General features: G+C 41.5%; 1 protein-coding gene across 22 annotated transcripts in view; it reads left to right on the top strand.

Moving 5' to 3' along the window:
- Nucleotides 1-24,319, top strand: part of TJP1 (tight junction protein 1) — a 184,553-nt gene that overhangs the window by 89,842 nt on the left and 70,392 nt on the right. For 2 of the 22 annotated variants that reach the window (XM_071755015.1, XM_071755014.1), the window contains exon 1: nucleotides 23,041-23,481. The exons of 18 other annotated variants lie outside the window; for them this stretch is intronic. In XM_071755015.1, the coding sequence (XP_071611116.1) occupies nucleotides 23,449-23,481 (33 nt within the window). In that variant the 5' untranslated portion in view covers nucleotides 23,041-23,448. Of the gene's footprint in view, nucleotides 1-23,038; nucleotides 23,482-24,319 lie in introns of those variants that run through there. 2 more of the 22 variants (XM_071755009.1, XM_071755013.1) reach the window with 2 other exon arrangements.

The raw sequence follows: 24,319 nt of genomic DNA, 5'->3' as shown, positions 1-24,319 counted from the left end.
CTGCTCTGATGACAGCAGGGGTTTGGTCTGCAGGGACTGCACAGCCAGGCTGCTCAGAACAGGGCGAGGAAGATGCCATCATTATCAAGTGCTCTGGTCCAGGCTGAAGTTGTTGTTTAGGTACAAAGGAACTTTCCGTTGCTGGTTTCCAAACTGCCATTCCTGAAACAGCATGGGCTTTCTCCACCCTGCTTCTCATCCTCAGAGTTCAATTAGTTACTTAAGTTTGCCCTTTGTTCTGCTTACGTGATCTTAGAGACAACTGCAGCACAAGGCGAGATGAGTCCTAAAATTAGTTGAAAGTAACTGCCTAGGGAAGTTCAGAATAGGGGAGTGTAACACAAGAAGAGGTTGACTATCAAGTGTAATAAGGAATGGAACAGAAAGGGGAAAATAATTTGGAATATGTTAAGGGATAAAGTGTACAGAGGAAAGCCAAAACTGATAGTGGAGCATCCTGCCAATTTTTTCCTGCTTGTGAAGCCAGCCCCCAGACAACATGGAGCCAGCAATTATTCAGCTGCTAAATGGGTGTGTATGTGTAAAGTCCATTTTTAGAGGGCTGGAGGAGAGAGCTCTACCTTCAAAATAATTTGGAAGTGTGTACACAGTAGTGTACCTGTGACTGAAAGTATTTGTCAGAGCGTAGTGTCAATGTGCAGAGAAAACCAGGATTTCATTTAGGATGGAATGGGAACACAAGTGGATTTCTTAGCTAATTTACACAAGTGCAAAAGACCCCAATGTGTAATATTGGCATAGGACCAGATTTTGCAGTGTTGTGTCGTCCTACTCTTCGTATCTGTGACATAGACTCATTGGGAGGGGTTTTGTAAATACAAGCACAGCTTTGTGGACTGGAATTTCTTGGGGAGCATTGTAGTGGTGCTACTGATATTACAGGTTTTTAATCAGCTTTCCTTTATTTTCTTGAGTGAGAAGACCCTAAATTTGTAGAGTTTGTCTTTAAGAGCTGCAGAAGACAGTTTATTATGCCTGTGCTTAAATAAAACATCAGCTAAATCTTTGTGCCATCTAATTGGGGAGAGGTTAGGGAAAGATTGTTGATTATTCTTTAATATCCTAATAAAACCTTTTAGCATAATTGTGGCTTCAGTTTCACTCAATTAAATGAACAAGTCCTGAGCATGCATAAAGACCTTTATTAAACTTGCAGAGAGACCTGAGGAGAAATTAAAAGCAATGAAATGAGACTAGCTACTGCCAACAAGGAATTAAAACTGAAATATAATAAAACCCACAACCTGTCAGGCCTTTTTCATTCTTTCATTCAGATATCTTAAACACAGTAGTATCTGCTCTTTTTATTTTCCTTCTTCTCCTGCCTCTTCTTGCAGTATTTTGGCATGGTATTTTGTACAGATCATGTGCCAGGCACTTCTGTACTTTCTGCACTAGCTCAAATTCTCCATCTCCTGGGAACACATAACAATGTCTGTTGGGCCTGACTGGCTGGAGGTGAGCAGCAGGCAGGGGGTCACCACATTCCTCAGGGAGGAGGGGGCTGTTGGACCTTCCCTTCTGCTGGGAAAAGGTACCAGACCAGCACCAAAGGGGCTGCTTGCATGCTGAGTTGCCCCTGTGAAGTGATCGGTGTCTGTGCAGATGCTGACCTGTCACAAGTGCCCACAGGGGATCTGTAGAAGTTCTGTGTTCAGTTTGCCATCGTTTCAAGAACAAATCACAGCTCCTGTCTTCTCACACCTCTGAATTTGGTGCCCCACTTTTGCATTTCTTTTGTGAACGTTACTTATTGCTCACCTCTGTTTTCTTCTGCTCATACTACTGGGGACCATGGGTGGCCTTTCAGAAGCTGAAGTATCTGCAAAGAAAAAGAATAATTACCCAGTAACGAGGCCTGGCGGGAAATAGAGACAATGAATTTCTGCTATGCTATTTCTGTACCTCTGTGCCTGTAAGGTTTATCATTTCTGATCTGCAGCCTCTCCCATCTATGTTGGGGTTTTTTTGGTTTTTTTTTTTTTTCTGTTGGGGAGTAGCAGGTGACAAATAGAAAGCTTACAGCTGAGAACATCCGGGCAAGTTTTCTTTGTTATTAAAGTTTAATAACATTAAATGGATGTGGAGTTTTACTTAGCCCTGGCCTAGCAAGGCTGAAGAAGGGCAACATGATTCCTAACAAACTGTGTGTTACCGTCTTGGGTTTCATGGTTGTTTCGAGGGTAAAGAGCTCACAAGAGACAATTTTACTATTCCTGGGTATATTCCTATTCCATCCAACCTAATGAGTCAGCTAAAATTCCAGTTTTATGTCTAAATTTCAAGCATTAGGTTTACAGGGAGACTTGGGAAAGTAGGGAAATACTGATAAGAGGTTGTTAGGAGTGCTTGTTTGACTGGTAACTACAAAGTGATCTCTTCAGTGGCAAGGAGAACTCTCTCTCAGAACAGCAAAAATGATCTGGTAGGAATTTTGTCATTGCAGATATCTGGATGAATTTTGTGTGCTGAATGGGGAAGCTTAGCACAGCAGCCTGAAGATCCTTAAGACATTTCCTAAGGGGAAAGGATTAAGAAGGACTGTACTGACATCTGATAGCTTTTGACTGTTGGATGTTGATAAATGTTAATCACTGAAGAACCTTTCATGAAAAATCAAAGTTATACTTTTATATAAAACTTATAAGAGGCAGATCTATGAATAAAGTAGTTTTGTAAGTTGTGTAATGCTTTATTATTCATATAGCCTATAACAGCATATAATTCATATAGTACAGAGCCTATAATGAACTCCAGAGGATTTCTTATACTGTGAAATATTTTGTGCTTGCCTCATGAAAATGTTGTCCCACTTAGGAAAACTGCAGAAAACATACAAGTAGAAACAGGTGCAGAGAGTACTCTGTAAAGGGGGGACAGCTACTGAGGAAATCCTTTTTTTACACACAGTACTGCCTTGCCACGATTTCATTATGTGCCAAAGTGCAGGGGAACCAGGACTCTTCCCAGCTGTGAATTTAGCCATCTGACAGTAAGTTGCTGTCTCCTTATACTAGAACTTGCATGAGCAATAACAAATATAATGGGAAGTGCTCATTAGTTTCTAGCATAATTTCCTTGATTTTTGAAGTGTGCTTTGGAGTGAGGAGAGGGAGCATAGGGCATCCCATTAACCTGGTGCTGAGGAGGTCTTCAGAATATTTTCCTTGAATATTCAGAGGGACAATTCATTGCTCAGGGTTTGCTTGGGACACAAATATCCCTGTCACTGTCACATCACAGGAACTTCCCTGAGCTTGTTTTTCTGCTGTTCTCCCATTAAAAAAAGGCTTCTGGTGAAGAGCATCACTGGGGAAACTCGCTTCAGTGCTCAGAGCAAATAAGTCATCAGGCAAGGACATGGAACCTTGTGGAGTTGTTGATTCATCTCTTTGATACACAGCTCTGCTACAACTCTGTGCTGTATAGATTCAGTGAACAAGCTGTCCTTAGTTGGTGCTATAATAATTCCCTTGCTGCCACAGTCAGAATTACAGTGTCTGAAGAATTCCTTCCAGATATTCATCTAAATATGAGTGTGTTCTTGCCACGAGCAGCAAATCTGAGTCACACCCTCAGTGGTGCCGGGGAAGAGTTAGTCAACAGTCTCAAACCAGAAAATACATGCTGAAGTCTGGAGCAGCATGAGAAAGGTTGAGCATAAGGCAGGATGATAAGAAGCATCAAGGTGGAAGGGGTAGGACATGGCTAATAGGACAAAGGAATAGGGATTGCCATTGGTTTGCCTGAGCCTGATGTTCTCCATTTGTGTCTATGTGGTGGCCACACTAAAGTGTCACTGTGGAGAGCTGAGGGGCAGCTGAAGAGCATACAGACCAATATCTGAGGTTGTGTTTGCACTGTTTGAAGGCAAAGTAGAAAGGGGAAGAAGTAAGGGAGAGACTGGAAACCTGGGAGTGTCAGTGTGTCTTCCTACTGAAAGCACTGCATGGCTGGAAGTTGTTTATCCATAAATCCACTGAATAACTTACGCCTAAGTGCCATGGACTCCTGGTACTGGGATCTGGTAGAAGCAGCTGCCTTTCCAGGATTTCTTTCTGTTCTCTAGGCAAAATGTTTTACTAGTCTTTCCTCAGTCTCTCTATTACACCATCTTTATGTGATCCAGTCGCTTACCTCTGACCTATTTTTGCTGCTAGGAGAATTCAATTTGTTAATAATAGCACATTTTGGGAGTAAATGGGAATAATGTCTTGATCCTCAATTCCTGCTATCAATATCTACATTAATAAGTCACGGATCTGTTAAAATAGATGTTGAGCGCTTGATATCCTTCCCTTTCCTACCACATTTTGTTTCTCTTCAGGTTTTAATCTCTGTGGGTTAGAAAATGCCAGCAGACTGTGGGGATTGCCAGAAGTTAATAATAATTAAAATTCTTTGCTATAAAAAGGCGAGTACACTGTTCGAGTTGAAAGCATTAGAACACTTTCCAAGAATCCCAGCATATTAAATTCTGCTGTGACATTTGACTTATGGCATGGTAATTTTTTTTTTCTGCCTCAGTGCAGTGAATGACAGTAAGTCCTGGTTTTGTAAATAAGTTCCCACACAAATTCTTCATGACATCGCGTGTGGGAGTTCACATAATCAAAAAGGAATGTTCCTCTTTTTTGTATGTTTCTTTACAAATCTGTCTCCATCATTCAAACCAATCTCAGATTTGACAGGTGTCTACCTGCCTCATGTGCATTGGTTACCTATATGAATGTTCAGAAGTACTGTATTCTTAATTGATATTATTGATAAGCAGATAGTTAAATAACGAAAGGAAAACCTTTTGTAATATCCCAGCAGCACAATCCAGTTGTTGTAGTCAACTGGACTGGCTAATTCAGGGTGCTCTGGTGGCAACTGCAGCCTCAGAACTGGCTGGATTCCCCAGCTGGCATGTTGACATAAAAGCAGCACAGCTTCCTTCTTCACAGGGCTCTGGCTGAGGTTCAGTTCACAAAAGTGGAAAGTAGAAAGCAAGACTTTAGCTTGGGTCTATTCTCTTGAGTCTATACTCTGTTGGATCCTATATAACTGTAAGATCCTTACCAGTGTAGTTATTTTAACCTGATCTGTTTCTGAATGATGCTGGAGATTAACTTCAGGGACAAAATGGATAATGTAAATTCACTTTCTATATCATCACTGATGTGTTGACAGCACATAGAAACGTACACTGTAGCTATGAGTTGATTTTTATAAGCTCAAGCTCTATAAGAAAAATCTGCATCACTGGTCTAGTGAAAGAGCAACTCTTTTTATTTTGTCACTCATGTACAGGACAGGAAATTTATCCCTTTTTAGCAATCAGTGTTTGGTTAATGAGCAGTCTTCTGTATTTGTAAATTATTGTTGATACTGTGATACTAGCTTCATGAAGGAGAGCTGTGCTGAAACAAAGACATGGCAGCTGTTAAGTGGTTCCCTTCCAGTGCTGCAGCCTCATCAGGGATTGTGTTGCACTCCTGCCTCATTCACAGAGTCCAGGCTCTGCCCAAACTGGAATTGTTTGGCACTTACATGCAAGCACATTTCTCAGAACAAGATTAAATGTTCTGAGTTCTTACAGTTGCTTTTTCACCAAGGCACACTGGAGATCTGTCAGACTTGTTAAAGGGAACATATTGCCAATTTGGATTCAAATTATAATTTGAATATCATTTACTGTCTTAGTGGTGTCAGACACTCACACTCAGTTTGTGGTGGTGTTGTGGTCACCTAGAAAAATGGTTTAGTAAGTTTATTCTGAGGTGGAAATACAATATTGCTGCTACTGGGATTGATCTGGGCTACAGGCAGTTAGGAGTGGGGGAGACTGCAGTTATCTCTTTTTATGCCTGAAACATTAGTGCCTGAATTTCCTTGTTAAGAGTTTAAAAGAAAAAAATAGTAACTATGCAGCTTTGTCTTGAAATGAAATATGTTTAGAAGCAAACAGAAAATGTTTAAAGAAAAGAGGTGTTCACGTGTGCTGAATGCTTAGTTGTGGTACCAGTGGGAACTGTTTGGTTATTTTTTGTTGTGGAGAAGTCTGCATAAAACACTGACTACTTTGAGGTCAAAAGCTGGTGGTGTCTTGTTCTTCACCTGATATTCTCAGCATCAAAAGCCTTATAATTGTATATATTTTAAAATATTCTTTATTCAATATTAATTTTTATCCCTTGATTCCTGTTAATATTTTTTTAAAGTCATTATATCTTGTAATAAGAAAAGAAAAAATTAAAGTGTATATCTGTTTAACCCAGTGGAAGGAGGACAATGGAAAACAAAGACAGAAGGGTCATTCCCAGCAATTAGACACCTCTTTCTCCAGTAGCAAAGTAATTGCCAATTATACAAGTGAATTCAGAACTATGGTAACAGTTTTTTCAGAGCCTTGACCATACCTCAAAATAAAGTTTTATTTTGAGTTGGCATGTCCTTCCTAAATCTGTTGCATTTTAGATTATCTTGCTTAATTGAAGCATTATTATGTGACATTATTATTCCAGCTAGCACATCGGTATTTACTCTGGTTTTCAACTTTTTTCTGGGTGCATATGTGTTCTATATAAAATTAAAACAAGATATGCTAATGTTTCTTTTCTATCGTCTGTTTTCCTTTGAATACTACACAGTGTACTATAAGGTGCTGCGACATATCAGTTACTTATAAATGACTTATGTGGTTCTGGTATTACAGTAGGAGTCATGTGGAAAATGCCATGACCATCTGCAGAGTGGAGATCTAGAAACATTGTAATACCAAATACAGCAGCATCCTTTTGTTCCTCATGGCACTGAGATCAGTCTGAAGAGCAGCACTGGCTGTAAAATGACTGAGGCTGATGATAAAAATGGATTTAAAGAGCATCTCCCATGTACGTTTGAAAGTATCTGTATGGTGCCAGATCAGCTGTTTCTGATGTAGAAACATAAAAAATATTAGTACTACTTTAAGGAAAATAACAGGGTAGCTACAAAGCAGAAGTTACAGTGGACTGGGCAGCAGCAGAATTTTTTTCAATACCACAGCATTGTCACAAGCAGCAGGCAGGCAGAAGGATGTGGGAGCCTGGCATTCACAATCCAGTGCCTCTTGCCAGCCTACTTCTCCAGCACTTTTCCAGTGCCTTGGCCTCTGTGCAAGTTTACCTTACATAGAGGGTTTGGTTTTGTTTTGTTTTCAGATTATGAGGGTGATTTTTAGCGCCCTTTTTGCTTCTGATAGTCAGTTGATGGAGAAACACACTGTCTTACTGAGGGTGAGGCTTGATTCTGTTTTTCACTTAGCTCAACTGGGAGTCTGGTTTCCTCCTATCCTCCTCTGTGCTGCAGTGACATGGAGAATTTCAGAGGGAGGGCTTGTGAGAGTCTAGGACAGAATTCCCAAGATAGGCCTGATGTGAGGAGACATCTGTTTTTCTCTCTCCATCTCCTGTTGTAGGAGGTCCACTGAGGACATGACTTGTGGCATTCTGCTTGTACCATTTTGCTAATTGACACAAGGAGCTGCTGTAACCCTAGGCAGGGACAGTTCTCAGGCAATACAGGCATGAGTCAAAGTCATTTTTGCCTTCCCCTGACCTGCACCTTCCAGAAGAAATGAAATGCAGTATCTGCCTAAGGAAATCCATCTTCCATCTGTGGAGGTGCATAAAGCCAGGCTGAGCAACCAGGTCTAGTGGGAGGTGTCCTGGCAATGCAGAGGGATTGGAACTAGATGGTTTTTAAGATCCTTTCCAACCCAGACCATTCTAGGAATCTATGAAATATGGAAAAAGAAAATATTATTTTAGTTATTCAGGGTAAACTGGTGAGCATGGAACTGGAATAGATAGACAGCTTTCAAATTACTTAATTCTAATCCTGCACTTGGTAAACAAACTCCACTGTTCCAGAGAGCTACTGACATGCTCTCCTAGTTATTTGATTGCATAAATAACCAGCTGCTGCCTCTTGCCTTCAGTTCCAGCCATTAAATCTTTTAAAGGACAACTGAAAATGAGGTGAATTAGCATCCTGATACTTTTGTTCCTTTCAGATAGTTGCTGTGGTTACTGTGTTACTGGAAACTGGGGAGGGGACATTGGCAGATGGGAGTCTTTGCTCAGAGGAGTATAGGGAAGGGTATGTAGATATGGGCCATTACTCTTAAGTCACTTCAGTGAGAATCTTACTGTGTGTAAGGACTGACAGGACCCATTTCTCTGAAAAAGAACAGGGACCCCTGGTTTAGAATAGGTTTTATTTTTAAATGGCTGCCTTCCCAAAATACCTTTGTTTTGCTCTGGGGTTATTGCCAAAAATATGTTTTTGTGACATTTTGAAATGTACCTGCACCCTTAGATAACATTATTTTTGTTGTTGCTCAAAACTATTTACAAAAAGAAACAGATGGATAAACTCTTTCAGAGAGTGCAGGCAGTTAGCTAGCAAGACAAAAGGAAAATTGTGAAAGAAAAGCTGGGTTTGAAAATATTACTGTCTTTCAAAAGTCATTCCATGTGAGTTTGCTGCAGTGGAGGAATGTGATTGAAATGTTGATCTCCAGGTTCAGGTGAATAGAAGTTTACATGCAACACATAAAGTTAGAAAGTGATTCAGTAGGTTAAAGGTAGTCAAGAGTTTGAGATGTCTGAAGCAGCACAAATGACGGAGTAACTCCTGCCTGGAGATCAGGACAAAGATCAGACAAAACAAGACTGCAAGTAGGTTGAGCAAAGGTGGACATATATGTTAAGAAACAAAGTTGCAAAGTAAAGGATGTCAGTGAGGTATTATGAAGATGTTTGGAGTTCTCTTTGGAGACAGATAAAATAATTGTGAATGCAGTGAAGAAATGTTTACCATAATAAATAGCATTTATATGACACATCAGTCACAAGTCTTTAAGAGGTGTATTTTATTTTTATTTAATAGGAGTTTGAACTGAGCAAATGGAGTGACTTGAGGAATTACGCAGAAAGTCAGTAGTGCATCCAGACCACTACTTATGAGCCACTACATACACTCAGCTAAATATAAAGATGCTATAATATGCTCTTTCAAATGAAGTAGCTGCTCATGTCGCAGTTGACATTTCTGTGTAAATAAATCACAAAAATGTAGACTGCTGGGTGCCATCCCTGCGTTCCCTAACTATTACGAAACTATTTCTAAGCATTGGAGACTGATGTCAAATGTTTATCAAGATAGCTTGCAATTTCTCTTTGCATTTTGTCTGCATTTCACAGCATATTACAAGTGGCATGTCAGTAAAAAATAAATTCAGTCTTGCCTGTAAGAGAAAGCAAAGAAGGAAGCAGCAGTAGTTGGCTCCCAGCAATGTTCTCTTGGGAACAAGTCTGAACTGAGGCAGCTTTAGGGCTCTTTAGTTAAATTAGTTTTCCTTCAGTCCTCTACATGATGGGGTTGTTCATTTAAGGACACCACCATTTTGCAAATATCTAAAAAAAATTAAATCCACTCTTAGGAAGCAGGCATTTTATTGTGCTGGCTGGATGATAGTGGATACTACTTCACTTCTTGGTACCATATGAAAGAGCAGAAACATTGCATAAAAAAATAGAGGTAAACTGTCTCTAGCTGATAAGTTTTAAGTTTTTAAGGCACAAAAGTCTTAGAGGGTGTAACAAAGAGTCACAGATATCTTATAAGGAACAAAAGACAGTTGTGGCCGTCCCCATTCTGGGGTAGAACTGGACTGCTGCTGTATCAGTCCTCTCTGCTGCCCACTATTTCATAGCACTGCAGCAGTGCTGAGTTTTAGGGACTGTTTACATTATTATTTCAATAATTAGAGGCTTTTTCCAGAAAACTCATCCTATGCCCATGTTTGTTTTAAGTTATCTTCCACTTTTATTACTGTACTGGATTCAGTTTTATCTGAGTAATAAGTTTACATAGATGAAAGTGGACCTGAGTACATTCCAGTCCCCAAAGCAACAGTTTTCCACCTTCTGGTCCCTCATTTTAACATCACATTTCTGCTGGTTCTCCTGTGTTCCCTGGTCACAGTATCTCTGAGACATCCAGTGGCTTCTTTGTAGTCATTACACTACAGCACATCCCACTAAAATGGCTTAACAGTGCATCCTCCACCTGGCTTGTCACACCTGGGAAATAGTGCTGATTGTCCTTGATGAACTGGGTAAGGGGATGGACAGATAATCATGGAAATCAGGAAGTTTGGTATTGTGGTACATTGCCTTCCAGTAGTGCTCAATCCCACAGTTCTTCATACTACAATCCTCAAATGTGGTGTACAGACAAGATCAAGAGATGGACTTGGGCTTATTTGAAAAGGCTCCAATTGAAGTGGCCACAGCACAAGGAAGCAAAAGTGATTCAGTCATCGGCTGATGGTGCCACAGTGACTCACTGACCATGAATGGATCGCTGTGCTTGCCCATCCAGAATCCACCAGGAGCTTTAAGGGTGGACAGGCTTTGGCAAGAAACTGAAAAGTGTACAAGTGGTAATGAAAACAGAGAGTCCTTTTTTCTGTAACTTATCAAAAGGGTTGTCTCCTTGGATCCCTGATCATGAGGATGGCAGTGCTCTCACTGTTTTGCTCAAAGCTGTAAGCAACCTTCAGTAATGCGGATAGTCAGAAAATATGCCAGACTTATGTGGTGGCCCTTAAGGAAAATTACTCACTGAAGCCATTTGAACCAGCTTGTATTTGGAAGGGGGAAAAAAGAAAAAAAAAAAAAGAAAAAGAAAAAGAAGAGATATTTTAGTCTAGCATTCCAGATCTTGAATTCATGAAATAAAAAATACTGGGAGTATTTATGTTTGCATATTGAATGATGCTTAAAGGAGATAAAATGTCAAGAACAGTTTGCTGAAAAATATATTTAGATAAGGTGGATAAGCATTTGCATCTTAGTTATCATTTCCTAGCTTCTTTCTTTTGGTTTCTGACTCCAGTCATTAAGTTTTGTGTTTAAGTTATACATAAGAAATTCTCTATATAGGTGCATGCAGAGCTAACCTGCTTTTATAACTCTTACAGTATCTCTTCAGGAAAGGAATATGGGGGGAAAAAATATTAAAAGCACACTATGTGCCAAATGGCAGTAACGTCTTCTGTCAGACAGTAAAAAGAGAGGAAAAGGTATAATAAATCTCACTAATGTTTATTCAGAAGCTTGAAAAAGTGACTTCCATTGGAGGAGGAGAAAACTTGGGGAAGATATTTAGGGAGGTGGAAAGTGTGTGGATTATAAAATTAATGTTCTGTTGTAAAAGTAAGCTTGTATGGAAGTGAAAACACTTAGAAATTCTAATTTTCACTAGGAAGAAGCAGTAATCATAGGATTGTGGAATAATTTGGATTAGAAGGGACCCAATGAAGGCACCAAACCTCCTCTCAAAGCAGAGTAAGTTACAAGGCCAGAGCAGGTTGCGCAGGGCTGTAGCCAGTCTCATCTTGGAAACCTCCAAGGGTAGAGATTACCCAACTGTAATGCTGAAGATGAAACTGTGGTGAATGATGAAATTAAAGATGAAGAAATTAAAGATCAGTTTGTAATTGGCAGTGTGATGTAGCTTTCATAAAAGCCCAGAGTGTCTGCACTGTACCTGTGGCCTTTGCTGTTAAGAACAACCTGGCAAAGTCCCATACTTTGTCAGTACTTGGTAAGCTCTAATAAGCTACCTTACCAAAGGAACAACAACTTTAAGAGACTCAATCAGAAGTGAAAAAATTAAATGAAAATACTAACAGTTGAACATGCAAGTAGCAGAAGTCTTTAAGAATGGCTAGCAATATTTGGCTTAACTTTGTCTTTTTCAGTTAAAATTGTACAGCAAAACTGTGTGTCTGTGCACCACTAGTTAATTCTTAAAACACGTAAAAAGCTTCTTCCAAGTTAGTAATTTGGCCATAGAGCCCCCATTGATGTTTTACTGATGTACAGAGAAGTGATTAACCCAAGGACACTGAGTGTAACTGTGGCAGTTGGGTGCCACCACTAGGAAGTGATGGCAAGAGTAAGGTCATACAAGACACATTGTTCTTTGTGAACAATTAATACTTTCTTCTAAAAAGGTCCCAGAAAATGCTTGAAAAAGCAATGTTGAAAAGCACTATGCTTCATGCTATGTATTCTAAAGGTTTTTCTTCATATATAGAACATAGCAAAAATGAATAACCTGGTAAGTGATCTCTGTAGAAAGAAACTCCAGAAACACTGTAGAAAACCAGAAAAGAAAAATTTAGAAGACTGGCTTTGAAGCCAGTTACAGAACTGGAGGGACATGAGGCTAGTGCAGTCCAGAATTGAACATCTGTATCCTGCTGCTGTTAAATATGGGTGTAGCCAGAGTTGCAAAGTGGAGGTTAATAAACATCTCTGACAACAGAAGCACCTATGATTTAATCTCAGCTGTTACCACAGACAGGACTGTGCCAGTTAAGTTTGCATTGCATTTATATTTACAGAAACAAGTTTGTTCAGAAGAAAATTATGTCTGTGAATCTGTGCCTGCATCCAAGTATGTCTTTTAAATACACTTCTTCCATATAGCAGAGGATGGAAATGGAAAGATAACAACACAAACTAAATATTTAATTAAAATATTGCAATAAAAGTTAAAAATCGATAAGAAATCATCAAATTCTGGAGCATGTTATAATTGAAAATGTTTTCATATTCAGTACTGACTGCCCCAGAGAGGAGAAAGGCAGAGGCAGAGGATGGTTTGCATTATAACTATCAGATTGCTCGTGAAGGTTACTACAATATTTGTCTTGCCCATGCCGTGCTTTGCTATGCAGTTGGAAACAGATTCCTGTGTTTCAAGAGCTGTTCTAGCATAATTAGAGGCTCAAAATGAGTTGAAGTCTCAGCTGGCGGCCTAGCAATTTGTTTTCATGCTGCAAGTCATTCAAGATTTATATATGCATAACTTTTTGATGGAGTAAGGGGATCTCCTCAAACAAGTCCTCAGATATACCTCAGTTTTTATGGGAGGTACAAGGCACCCAGTGCCCAGCTGAGGGCTGTTGTCTGCCCCTTCACATGGCAGAGCCTTGTAGCTCCTGTGCTTCTGTCTCTCTGAGGCAAAGACTGCAATACAATTGCAATAATGTCATATAAAGGTGCATTTGTTTCATTCATAATACATTGCAACAACAGGGTCATTTCTAAAAATAGAAGCCATGCAGGGAGTCAGTCAGTCTCCTCTGGAGTCTGAAGGTTTCCCTGGCAGGAGCTGTGCATGGGGCAGTGGGCAGTGGGCATCTGGAGCATGGCCAGGTGAGTGGGTGTGTGGGGATGTGCACTGACTGACTCACTGCAGCCTCCAACCAGCTGCCTTGGGAAGGTTTTGGTGGAGCCCTTTGGCAGAGGTAGAAGCTGCCTTTTTCCCAGTCAACAGCAGAACTGTCACCCTCTGTCTTTCAGGTGACTCCCCCAACAGGGCAGCGGGACTGCTGGTGCAGCCCACGACTGACTGCACACACTGAGTGAACATATTACTCCCAAACATTATCTTCAGATGCTTGAGTTTTTAAAGCATGTCTCTTTACCTATATTCAGACACTTTTAATTAAGGAATGCATACGTTGGCTGAATTAATTTCAGTTTTAAATATAAGAATTGTCTCTTTAAAAACAGAGATCATGCTGGTGCTGTAGAACACTACTTTTCATACCTTCTAAGGAATAATATGAATGCTGGCAAAGCAGATTGTACCCAGGTGTACTCCTCACCGAGGTGGTTCCTTTCTTTGTCCCTGGCTGCCATGCAGAAGTGTATTGTTGGAACACTGGTCATCTTCAGTATTGATAGATGACAAAGATTTTGGAAGGGCATTTGAGACTGGGTCAGGTAAGCTCTGCATTTGTCTTTTCAGTGTAGGCAGCAAGACGAAAAAACCCGTTTTAATTAAAAACCAAGAAATGTATCTGCATATATAACATACATTTGAGAGATCTCAGTCAACTTATCCTTGAAACCACTGGAATTATTTTTGCTGTGGCATGAAAAAGGTTATGCTGTAGATATCCTTCAGTTACACAATCTAATCTGTTCTCTTTTAAACAAAATACTAATATATAAATTAAATATACATAATTTTGAATTTAAAAAATTGTGATTCAAATAAGAAGTGTACACCATGCTCACCATCCAGCTCGAGTCTTGACTTTAAATCACATTTTGATAAGATCTCATTACTTGTGGCATTGTCAAGTACTGACACAATGACCTGTTCTGAAGGCACATTCACCTTAATGCTCTTTTGCCTCTCACCAGCAGGTTGTGCAAGATGGGGCTTGCGCTGCTGGAGGGAGGCAGCAGTGCTCACACCCTTGTCTCTGGGCCTTTCATGACTGAGCATGGGTAAAGCTGACCCTGCATACATATAAGCAAAGATTTTGCAAAGCTCAGAATTTATGCCTTGTTTTTAATGTAAAGAGGGCAATGACTATATTATCTCGTGCCTTTGCAGGTGTAATCAACATCATACCTTACTTGTAATCCTTCTTGAATGTGCTTATGTAGGTAGAGATTATTTCACTGATTTTCCCAAATGATCTAAGCATTCAGTGCTTACTCCTCTAATTTATTTCTGTGCCAAGAATAATGAGTGTGGGTTAACTGCTCATGATGCTGCTATGGCCAGGGAACAGAGAGAGGAGGTTTTGTGTGAGTTACTGCAACTATTCTGGTGTTCATGGGGGAAAAAGGCCTCTATCTCCCCTTCTCCACTCTAATCCCTGCAAATCTCTGTCAACCCTTCTTGCTGCCTTCAATTTGCAGGGCTTTTAAAGAGAAACAATTATCTTCATAATCATTTTGTCAGGGCCATTAAGGCCAGGGCCCAGACACAGTTATACAAACACAATGAAGTAAGATGGAAAGAAAAGGTAGTCCGTACTGGAAGGCAAATGTATTTTAAAAAGTGTTTCTTTAATAAAATGTTTTTTAATGCTTTCTGTTGTGACCTGGTAGCTAAATTTGCTCTGGGTTTTTGCATGGTCTTGACATACATTGTTCAGAAAGCAGAGAGATGCCCCATTGGGAAAATAGAATATGGTTACCCTGATGGGAACATTTAGAAGTGCTATGTGATCTATTTGCCCAGCAGCACGTCTAAAAAGCAGTGGTGCATGTATTGGATGTTCTGATAAATGTCAGTATGACACATAGCCAGGAAATAGTCACAGGGCTTTTTTCAACCTCAGTATTTATAATCAAATCTTCATGAGACAAAAATAAAAAAAGTCTATTTTGAGGACTGCTCCTTCTAATGACAAGTGCTTAACAACCATGGGAAAATAAGTCTAAATGAAGTATCTGTGGAAGACTTCTTGAAAACACTTGTAACATTTATCCTAAGAAACTGTATGAATCACTCCAGCATCAAGCATCTTGTAAATTCTAATATTTACTTATCTTAAAACAATAAGGAAGTAAGAGTACTATATGACTCTGGAAAATTCTTGCAGTTGGCAAAATGGGCTTCTCCAGTTTTGAAAAGGCTTTCAGAAAGACTTGCTAGTTAGGAATAAAGAATTATGGTGAGAAGCTGTATCTTTTATTAGAGCAAATCTTAGCACTGGCAATAATGAACAAGAGCAAAGAGATTGAGGGACTGAATACAGCCACACAGACAGGGCTTCATGAGGAAGCTTCCTTTAATGCTTGTCTTTCCTTTACCATCTCTGAAAACAAGCATTTCACTCCCTAAGTTCTTGCTTTAGCACTTTTCACAAGTATTAAAATCTCACACATTTAAAAAAAGATATGGCAGTTACAGTTTTTCAGCTTGCACACTGGATTGAACTGACAGATCTGTAAAGAAAAGGTTTAGCTAATGAAATTGATATAATGTTCACCCTTCTGCAAAGCCTATGCTACCTAAAACCATAGAAATGTAAGATGTGAGAAACACTCATCCAAGTGTGGTAAAATCAGCATCTACTTTGTTGTCTTTACAGTGTAAATATATTGCTTTTAATCTTTCCCTACTGTCTGTATATGTTTAGATAGATTAAAGCATCATTCTGATTAGAGCCTCTTGGCATCACTATAAAATATGTTGTGGCATGTGGTCCTATACAAGAGGGGAGGTTTCTCTTGTAATGCAGCAGGGTCAGGAAAACTTCATATTTCTCAGATACAAAATTGGAGTTTAAGTGAAGTGTGACCCTTAGTCACATAAGATGTTCTCAAATGCTAATGTTTCTGAGTAAGCAAATACACAACCAGTTTTAACCAGCAGCTAAGATCAGAATCAAGCCCTCTCCCTTCCTGGAGACAGATTCCACCTGTGAGTTTGTCTGAAGAACTTCTGGTTTGGCAAATGTAAATCAGTTCACAGATCTGTTTGCAGTATAAATGCGTAAGAGAGCTGAACTGAATCTAATCACCTGAGAGAAAGAAGTGAAGTTTGGACTATCTGTGTAAGAGTATAATCATTTAGTACTTCACATCTTTTTGAAACTTTTGTTTACCATGTTAAACAGATCGAGTATTATTGTGGTATCAAAACTTGATTTTATAGATTTTGAACTGAACTTCTGTTTAGTTATTATAATGCTGACGATGTATTACAGGTAGTTAATGGGACAAAGTGTAAAAAACATGCACGTTTTTTGAGGGCTTTTGAGTTTTTCAGTGACAACTGGTTTTGTGGACAGTATACAGCCAACATGATATAAATCCCCAAAATAAAGGAATATGTATCCAAGGATTTCTTACACATGAAAGGAGGCATATCTCACAGGACTCCTTGGAAAATGTAATGCATTTATCCATTATCCATATCCAAGGAGTGAAGTAAGCAGTCTTAGCTGGGATTAGGTATGGTGCCTCTGCTCTGTAAGGCAGGGTATGCCTTTTGTCCACAAGTTCAGAAATCTGCAGCTGTCATCTGTGTGCTGAAAGTGTGGGTAAATGGTGTGTAAGTGAAAATACGTAATCATGTTCTTTGCCAGTAAACCCAGACTTCAAAAGGCTCTATCTTTGGACAGTTATTTCCACCTCTGTGCTAAAAGGATAATTTCTTAACCAGTGTCACTTTAATTATCCCCATACAGAGTAAGCTTGATGCAGCTATGAAGGTGGCAACATGGTGCAAGAGCAGAAATAAATGGTCAAGTAACAGAAGAATGCAGAACTTCCATCATGTTAGTGTATATTACCCACTGATTTCATGTGCTGTGACGTACTAAAGTCCAAGAGCCAGCCTGTAACATTTTTTTTTCTTTCCTGACAACAACAGGTCAGGAAATAATGCAATATCCTCCCACACTAAGCACTTTCTAGTCTATTATTTTGTCTTGTAAATTTCCATTTTGAAACTGCTACAGTTAATGAAAGTTTTAAACTTGTTTTAACAACTTGTAATGGGTTTTATTTGTATAATTAAAAAAACTAATGTTAGCCACACTAATATTAAAAAATTAATATTAACAGTTACAGATGAAATATTCTACCAGGGCATACTGCAAAACTTCACATTGTCCCTAAGAGTGAAATTTTGCTATTACAGATGCAGCTAAAATAGAATATGTAAAATCATGGATAGCCAGATGTCTCCTTAGTGACTGCAGACTACAAGTGACTGAAAAGCACTCTTAAGTTGGGAAGTATGTGATAATCAGTGACTATGCCTTAAATAAGATCTCTTGAGGGTGAAGGCTGAGCTTTTGAAACATGGAGTAAAAACTCATAAGACCATATTCTGTTGTATTTTATAGCAAAATAATATTTGACATGTTCATGTCTCAAGCTTAATAAATGTTTGAATTATAATGGTTTTGAAGGTGAGCTGTAGGAAAACCATCTCAGACCAGTAGAGACACCACTTTGCAGTATAAGCATCCAATAATATATAGATAAGAAAGCTGCAAGGGGTACAAATGAGGTAGTTTGAGTTTCTTCCACTGATACAAACAGTGATCTTTTAAAAGGGCTTTTCTTTTAACTTTATTTAATACATGGAGGTAGAACAAAAGCAAATATTAAGGTAGAAAGGGTTTATAACCCTATGGGTGTGATGACCATTGGGATCTTAATCCCTTTACTTACCTCCTGTAAACCTTACTGAAGTCTGTTTTACAAAGCAGGTGCTGCTAGGACAGAGCTACCAACTAAGGTGAAGATTACACTGGAATTACTGGGTGTAATCTGGTGTTCCTAGTTTTAAATACATTGTTAGGCCTTTTAAAAGAATAGGTGGATTCTTGTGCCAGTTCTAGTAAGAGAAGGTAGAGAGTAAAAATAAATCTTGAGATTTTAAAAGGCAAAAGCTCAGTGGCAGTAACAATGGATTACAGTTTATAAAATTTAGTCGCTTCAATGGACTCTTTCTTGTTTGAAGAATTAGGCAAAAGAGCTCACACTTTGGCAGTATATTTTGTTAGAGGTATAACAACTTTCAGTTTATGTTTTTATGTTGAATATAACAATTTTCAGTACATGTTTTCATGTTCTATATTGCATGCACTTCTTATTAACAAAAATGAGTCAAAATAATTTCCTGTAGTACTCATCACAACCACAATATTTGTGCTCAAGAAACTGGAGACAGGATCTCCCATTTCAAAACTATCTGGGTTGGAAAGCCACACCTCTGCAACCTCCTTTTCTGACTGGCTTCATTCCTTCATGTACGCGGGGATTTCTGTTTAGGTTTCAGGGAGCAGTGTTGTCACTTTGTATCTTGTGCAAGGGTTCCTGGAATATTTTTGTGTTTCAGTAATGAATTGTTTGCCAGCAAAGTAATTAAATCAATCAGTTTCATTAAGCTGACCCGGGGCTGCCTTTCCAACAAAGGTGCAGTCTGTAAGTAACAAAGATCTTTATCCTGATGTGAGTTCAGTCTTTGGCTTTACTTATCAGAGTTACCTGTGCAGTTCATCTTCAGTACCTGATGCTTGTTGTCTGGGCAAGCATTTTTAAGAATGAACTGCTAGTCACGCTTTCCTAAAGCAAAATATGAAAAGTAAGAATGGTAGCTGGGGCTGGGTCTTTCTTGTCTGTGGTGTAGCTGTTTATCTTAATGGAACCATATCATCAGTGGGTGAACATCTGCTTAAGTTGAACAACTGTCTTTGATTATTTTTACGATCCTCTCTCCACCAAATAAACCTGGAGAAAGCAGAACAATTAAGAATATCTGAAATTTTGACACCCAGTGGCTACTTACAGTGAAGTATTTAATAAAATCATACTTGATTAGCTACAGAGCATTTAAATATGTAGCCCTGTTCACAAAATGTCTGTGTGAGATGGGAATTAGAAGAGTTTTATGTAATATTTCTGTAATAAACTAGCTCTGCCATCATGAACCAAGTTGAAAATGCATGGATAATATTTTTCTTCAATAGTGGCCTTGGATTTTGTCACTACACATAATTATACAGATGAGAAATATTCTCTAGGACCCAGTTCAAACCAAGGAGAGTAAGTTTCTTTTTTTAGCGATATCCCAAAATGTTAACCAAGGAGACTACTCATCATCTCTACAGTCATAAATTCTTTAATTATTTTAAGGTTGAAATAATCTCACTTTGCCATGGCAACCTACTTTCAAACTATTTGTACACTTGCCATTTGTTTAAAAATTGAAGTGATATTCTGACTGAATAAAAATTCCTTTCTCTGTGTTAAACCTAATACATTTTTTAAAGGTGTTAAAGAAGAAATAACAGTTAGTTCAGAACAGCAGGAGTTTTATTGTTTGCTGACTGGTAAAATGGGTTGGGTTTATTCCCATTCAGGGCATACCCAGCCTCTGGTGTGTACTTGAAGTGTATGCTTTAACCTATTAGTGAGAGGTAGAGCACAGATATTTGAGATTTTGTCTTTGTCTAACACTTCCAATATGTGGGAGGCTATGGATTCACTGTATATTGAGCACTTACATGCTATGTTTTTAGAAGAGGCATCAGCAGTGGTACACAGCATTTTAAAGAGAAAATAGATAAAGGAAGCAAACTTTAACTGCATGGAAGTGGGAGGAAGATAAGAATCATTACTGGGCATCATTACTACATGAATTTTTCCCTTGGGACTTTATTCAGCACTGAAGTGCTGTGTAATACTGAGGCACAATTTTCCCCCAGCTTTCTTTAAACCACTTGCTTACTTCTTGAGATGGAAACAGTTACTTTCTTCTTTTGTGGTTTACGTGGTGTATTCTGATTTTCTCTTCCTCTTTTTATTCTTTATCAAAATGCTGAAATCAAGTGGCAATTAACTAATAGAGACTAACTAGTCATGAACTAAACTGCTTGACATCATTGAGAACATGTACTCATATCCACAGCTAAATATCCCAAAACTGCCAAATAGTGCAGCAAAACTGTTGGGTATTTCTGAAATATCCTATAAGAAATGTTCTCTTTCTGAGCCTCACACACCACAAAACCCACAGGAAGTTATCTCTGTAGTGGCTGTGGTTCTGCAGCTTCCTTCTTCCCTGTCTTTAAGTGGTCAAAACATTTTTTTAAAAGTTAAGTCAACACAAAAAAGAGAAGAGACTTCCTGCTCTTGCAGTGTAACAGATACGTGCCTTCAGCCAGAAAGAAGAATCACACATCTGATTGTCTTTCTGTGTCCTTTGAATCAATTTAGGGTTAGGTATGAGCTATACCGGTTAAATAGTAGCTTTATTCTTACATTTCCACCACAAAAATATAATAATTGTTTTAGATGTTTCCCAGTAGCAATTATTTAAACGATGAGCAAAGCACTTGCTTATTTTCAGCTGCTGACTTTGAAGAAAATTTTCATCAATGAGGAGGCCATCCTGATTTCAGGACCTAAAAAAATAAGTATAGTATATATATTATATATGTTTTTATAGAATGCAATGTGGAATAATATTTGTATAGAAAAAAAAGTTAAATATGAGTATCATTTGAGGTTTCTCTCAGGTAATATAATTATTTTAGGTTTACTCAACCAACATTTGACTAGCATTTGATTTGGCATTTTCAATACTGTTGATGGTAGCTTTGCTTCTCTAAGATTCTCTTTGTGCATCTCCACACCTTGAAGCCTTCCCCCTCCTTCCTGTTGTGATCTCAGCCTTTTCCTTCCTGCCTCTGCTGGTAAATACTTGCAGTGAAGCATGTGGGCATAAAAGAATGTCACATCCCACCTTATGCATATGCAGATAGATAAAAAAAAAAAATATCTGAGGCTTAATTATGTCTAGTGATTAAGAAATGCAAATCCTGCAGTAGTGTGTTTAATGGCAGGGGCCAGCAGAGGAGCTCTGGCAGTGCTGCAGTGCAGAACTCCTGTGGGGAAAATCCCCTCCTGAGCTCCGCACAGCCCTGCACCTCTGTGGGACAAGAAACACAAACAAAAACAAGAGGTGACAGGAACTCTGAGGCTGTCCTAGGATGTTCTAGGCAGAGAGGACTGGCACTGTTTGCTCCCAGGGAAAGGATCCCAGTGGACTCCAGCTTCCGTGCAGTGCTGCGTTCTCCACGCCATGGCCAAGGAGTTGGCCCTTCCCCCCTGATTTCAGACTGCTGCCTTGGGAATTTGCTTCAGCTATTTCCTGGAATATGAATTTGTTTATTTTCAAAGGAGAACAAACCTAAGACTCATACAGTAGCTTTGGGTAGGGCGTTTCTTAGTAGAGGAGTGATTTGGATCATTGAATTATTGCCTCTTTTTAAGAATTTAAGTACTTGTGAAGATAGCAGTGGAGCACAGAAGCAGCTGGTAGTGCAAAGTACAACTGCAAGGAAGTTGTGGCCCTGTGTAGTCTGTGTGGCACTTTTACTGTCATCTTTACCTTGTGGAATGTTTGCACAGTGAGTGCAATTTTGGACTGAGATTTTTTTCTCACCTACTGTCCTTTCACTGGAAGCTGATGTATCTGTTTAGTCATGAACTAGTCTGCTCTAGTCTAATAATTTAAAGAGTAAATTAACCAGTAAATTAAACTATGGCGCATAGTGATGTGGCTATTACACAGCACATGCCATCTTTTCACTGAGGCTTGAAGCATGTTAGTGGATGCTTTTTTTTGGAAGTGGTTTAATTGACTTATGACTTGGTCCTACAAAACTTTGAGTATGCATTCAGCTTTCTGCGGCACTGAGATTGTCCCACTGAGTAAAGCAAGGGTGTGATCAAGTCACAACTTCAGCTCTGTTTTTAGATACAGTCTAATCCTGCATGGGTTAGGCATCCACCTCCAAGGAGTAAGATAAGATCTTTTGAAAGCCTTTTTCTAAATGGAAGAAAATGTTTCTCTTAGTGCTTAAATAAATACTTCATAAGAGACACTAAAAACCCTTTGCCTAAAAAACTTGAAAAAGCAGTTCTTGGTGCTATAGGAAATGCTAAGGCTATGTAGTCACCACCTTAAACCAAATCAAATCTCCCAAGTTGTTTTCTTTTTGTGTCTTTATTGCTTTTATCTCAAGAACAAAATGTACAATTAGGAACTTGAAAACTAATGTCCCGCCCCCTCAAACAATAGACAAACACAAAACCAGGTTCGAGCCCTCACTGATTGACATCCCAGCCCTGCAGTCAAGGAATGTGCTCGCCCCAAGTGTTCGCAGGACAAGCGCTGGCCCCGCTCAGCCGTTCGCCGCCCGCCAGACCTTTCAGGCCCGTAGCAGCCTGTGCCGCTCCCCTGGCCGTCCGACTGGGGCTGCTCGTCGGTACCGGTGTTACGGGCCCGCTCCGTTCCCTGCCTTTCAAACCGCCCCCCGCTCTCCCATAGGCTGCGATGCGCCGGCAGCCGCTCGGCCTCCGCCGCCGGTGCCCGCCGCCCCGACCATCGCGCGGGGGAGCCCGGCGGCGGGCGAGACCTGCGGGCGCCCCCGCGTCGCCCGTCAGGGCTGGGGGCAGCCACTCCCCCACCGCTCCTCCGCCGCCGTTCGGGGTATCCGGGACGGTCGGCTGTTTCGGAGGGCGGTGCGGCACCGGTGCGGGGCTTCCCCGTCACCCCTTCCCCCCCCCCCGCCGTGGGGATGGTCCGCGCCGGCAGTCAGACATGTCAGTGACTGCGCGGGGGGAAAGGCACGCGGCGGCGGCCGGGCGGGGGGGAGGCGGTGCACGGAGCGGCCGCTGAGGGGGCGGGCGGGCTGAGGGCCGCGGGGCCGCTCCCGCCCTCCGCGCCCCGGCGCCCGCATCCCGAGCGAGCTCGGCGCATCCCGGTGGCGGGGTAACAAGCGCCGCTGGCCGCGAGAGAGAGACCGGACTTTTATCAAACTTGAGCCTCCGCTCCCCTTCCTCTTTCTTCCTCCCTCCTCCTCCCCCGTCCCCGCCCCTTCCCCGCTGCCCTCCTCTTCCTCCTCCTCCCCGCGTCCTGGGATGTTTATTCGGGCAGCTGCGTGAGGCGCGGGCGGCGGTGGGGAGTTTCTCTCCCCCTGCCTGAGTAGTTGCAGGCGCGCACACACTCACCCTACTCCGGGGGAGAGGAGGAAACAAAATGTCTGCCAGGGCCGCCGCGGCTTCCACTAAGGTAAGGCTCAGCCCCGGGGCGGCGGCGCTGCCTCCCCGCTTTAATCCCCGCCGTGTCCCCGGCGCGGTTTTGGCCGTGCCGCCTTGCAGCCGCTCGCCGCGCCGGGGAGCCCGTGCCCCGGTGGCCGCGGCTTCCCTCCCCCGCCTCGGGGGCGCGGGCAGCTGAGGGGCCACTCGGCCTGAGGGGGCCGACGAGGCGGGCCGGAGCCTCCCAGCGACATTCCCTGTGCGCCCAGCGAGCCTCCTGCCTGCCGGCCGCGCTGGGCGACCGCGCAGGTGGCCCGCAGCCTCCTCAGGCCCGGGGCCGCTTCCCTGCTGGCCGCCTCCTGCGGCGGTCCCCCCCCGCCCCCCGCCTACCTGTTGGATGTGTGGCGGCGCCCGGCTGGCGGGCGGGGAGCGCCGCGGGCGACGGGTCCCGCCGGCGGGACGGGTCCGCCCGAACCCGGGCGAGCTCCACGAGCTGGGCCCGACCCCCCGGGAGGAGCCCCCCCGGGAGGAGCCCCCGGTGGCGGCTTGGGCGTGCTCCGTGCGGCTGCGGGGCAGAGGGGTTTGCGCGCTGGGGCAGGCCGTGCCCTTTTGTTCCAGGCTGAAGAGTCGGATAGCAATTAGGAAAGGTTTAACCGGGAGAGTCCAGTACTGCAGGATTTTTCTGTACCCGCTGAATCAGTCGGGGATGATTCTTGCTGACATACGGTAAACAGACTTGGGGCGGCGGTAATCCTTTGGGACCGTGTGCCGGCCCTCCACCTGATCCGTAGGTGTTGCTGTGCAGGTGCACGTTGCGGGGTGTGTACTCTGACCTCCCCCGGCACTGCCGCGGCGGTGAGTAATGCTGAACG

This window comes from Heliangelus exortis, chromosome 11 (assembly GCF_036169615.1).
Source record: "Heliangelus exortis chromosome 11, bHelExo1.hap1, whole genome shotgun sequence".
Lineage (NCBI taxonomy): Eukaryota > Metazoa > Chordata > Aves > Apodiformes > Trochilidae > Heliangelus > Heliangelus exortis.
This window is presented reverse-complemented; position numbering and strand designations above follow the sequence as displayed.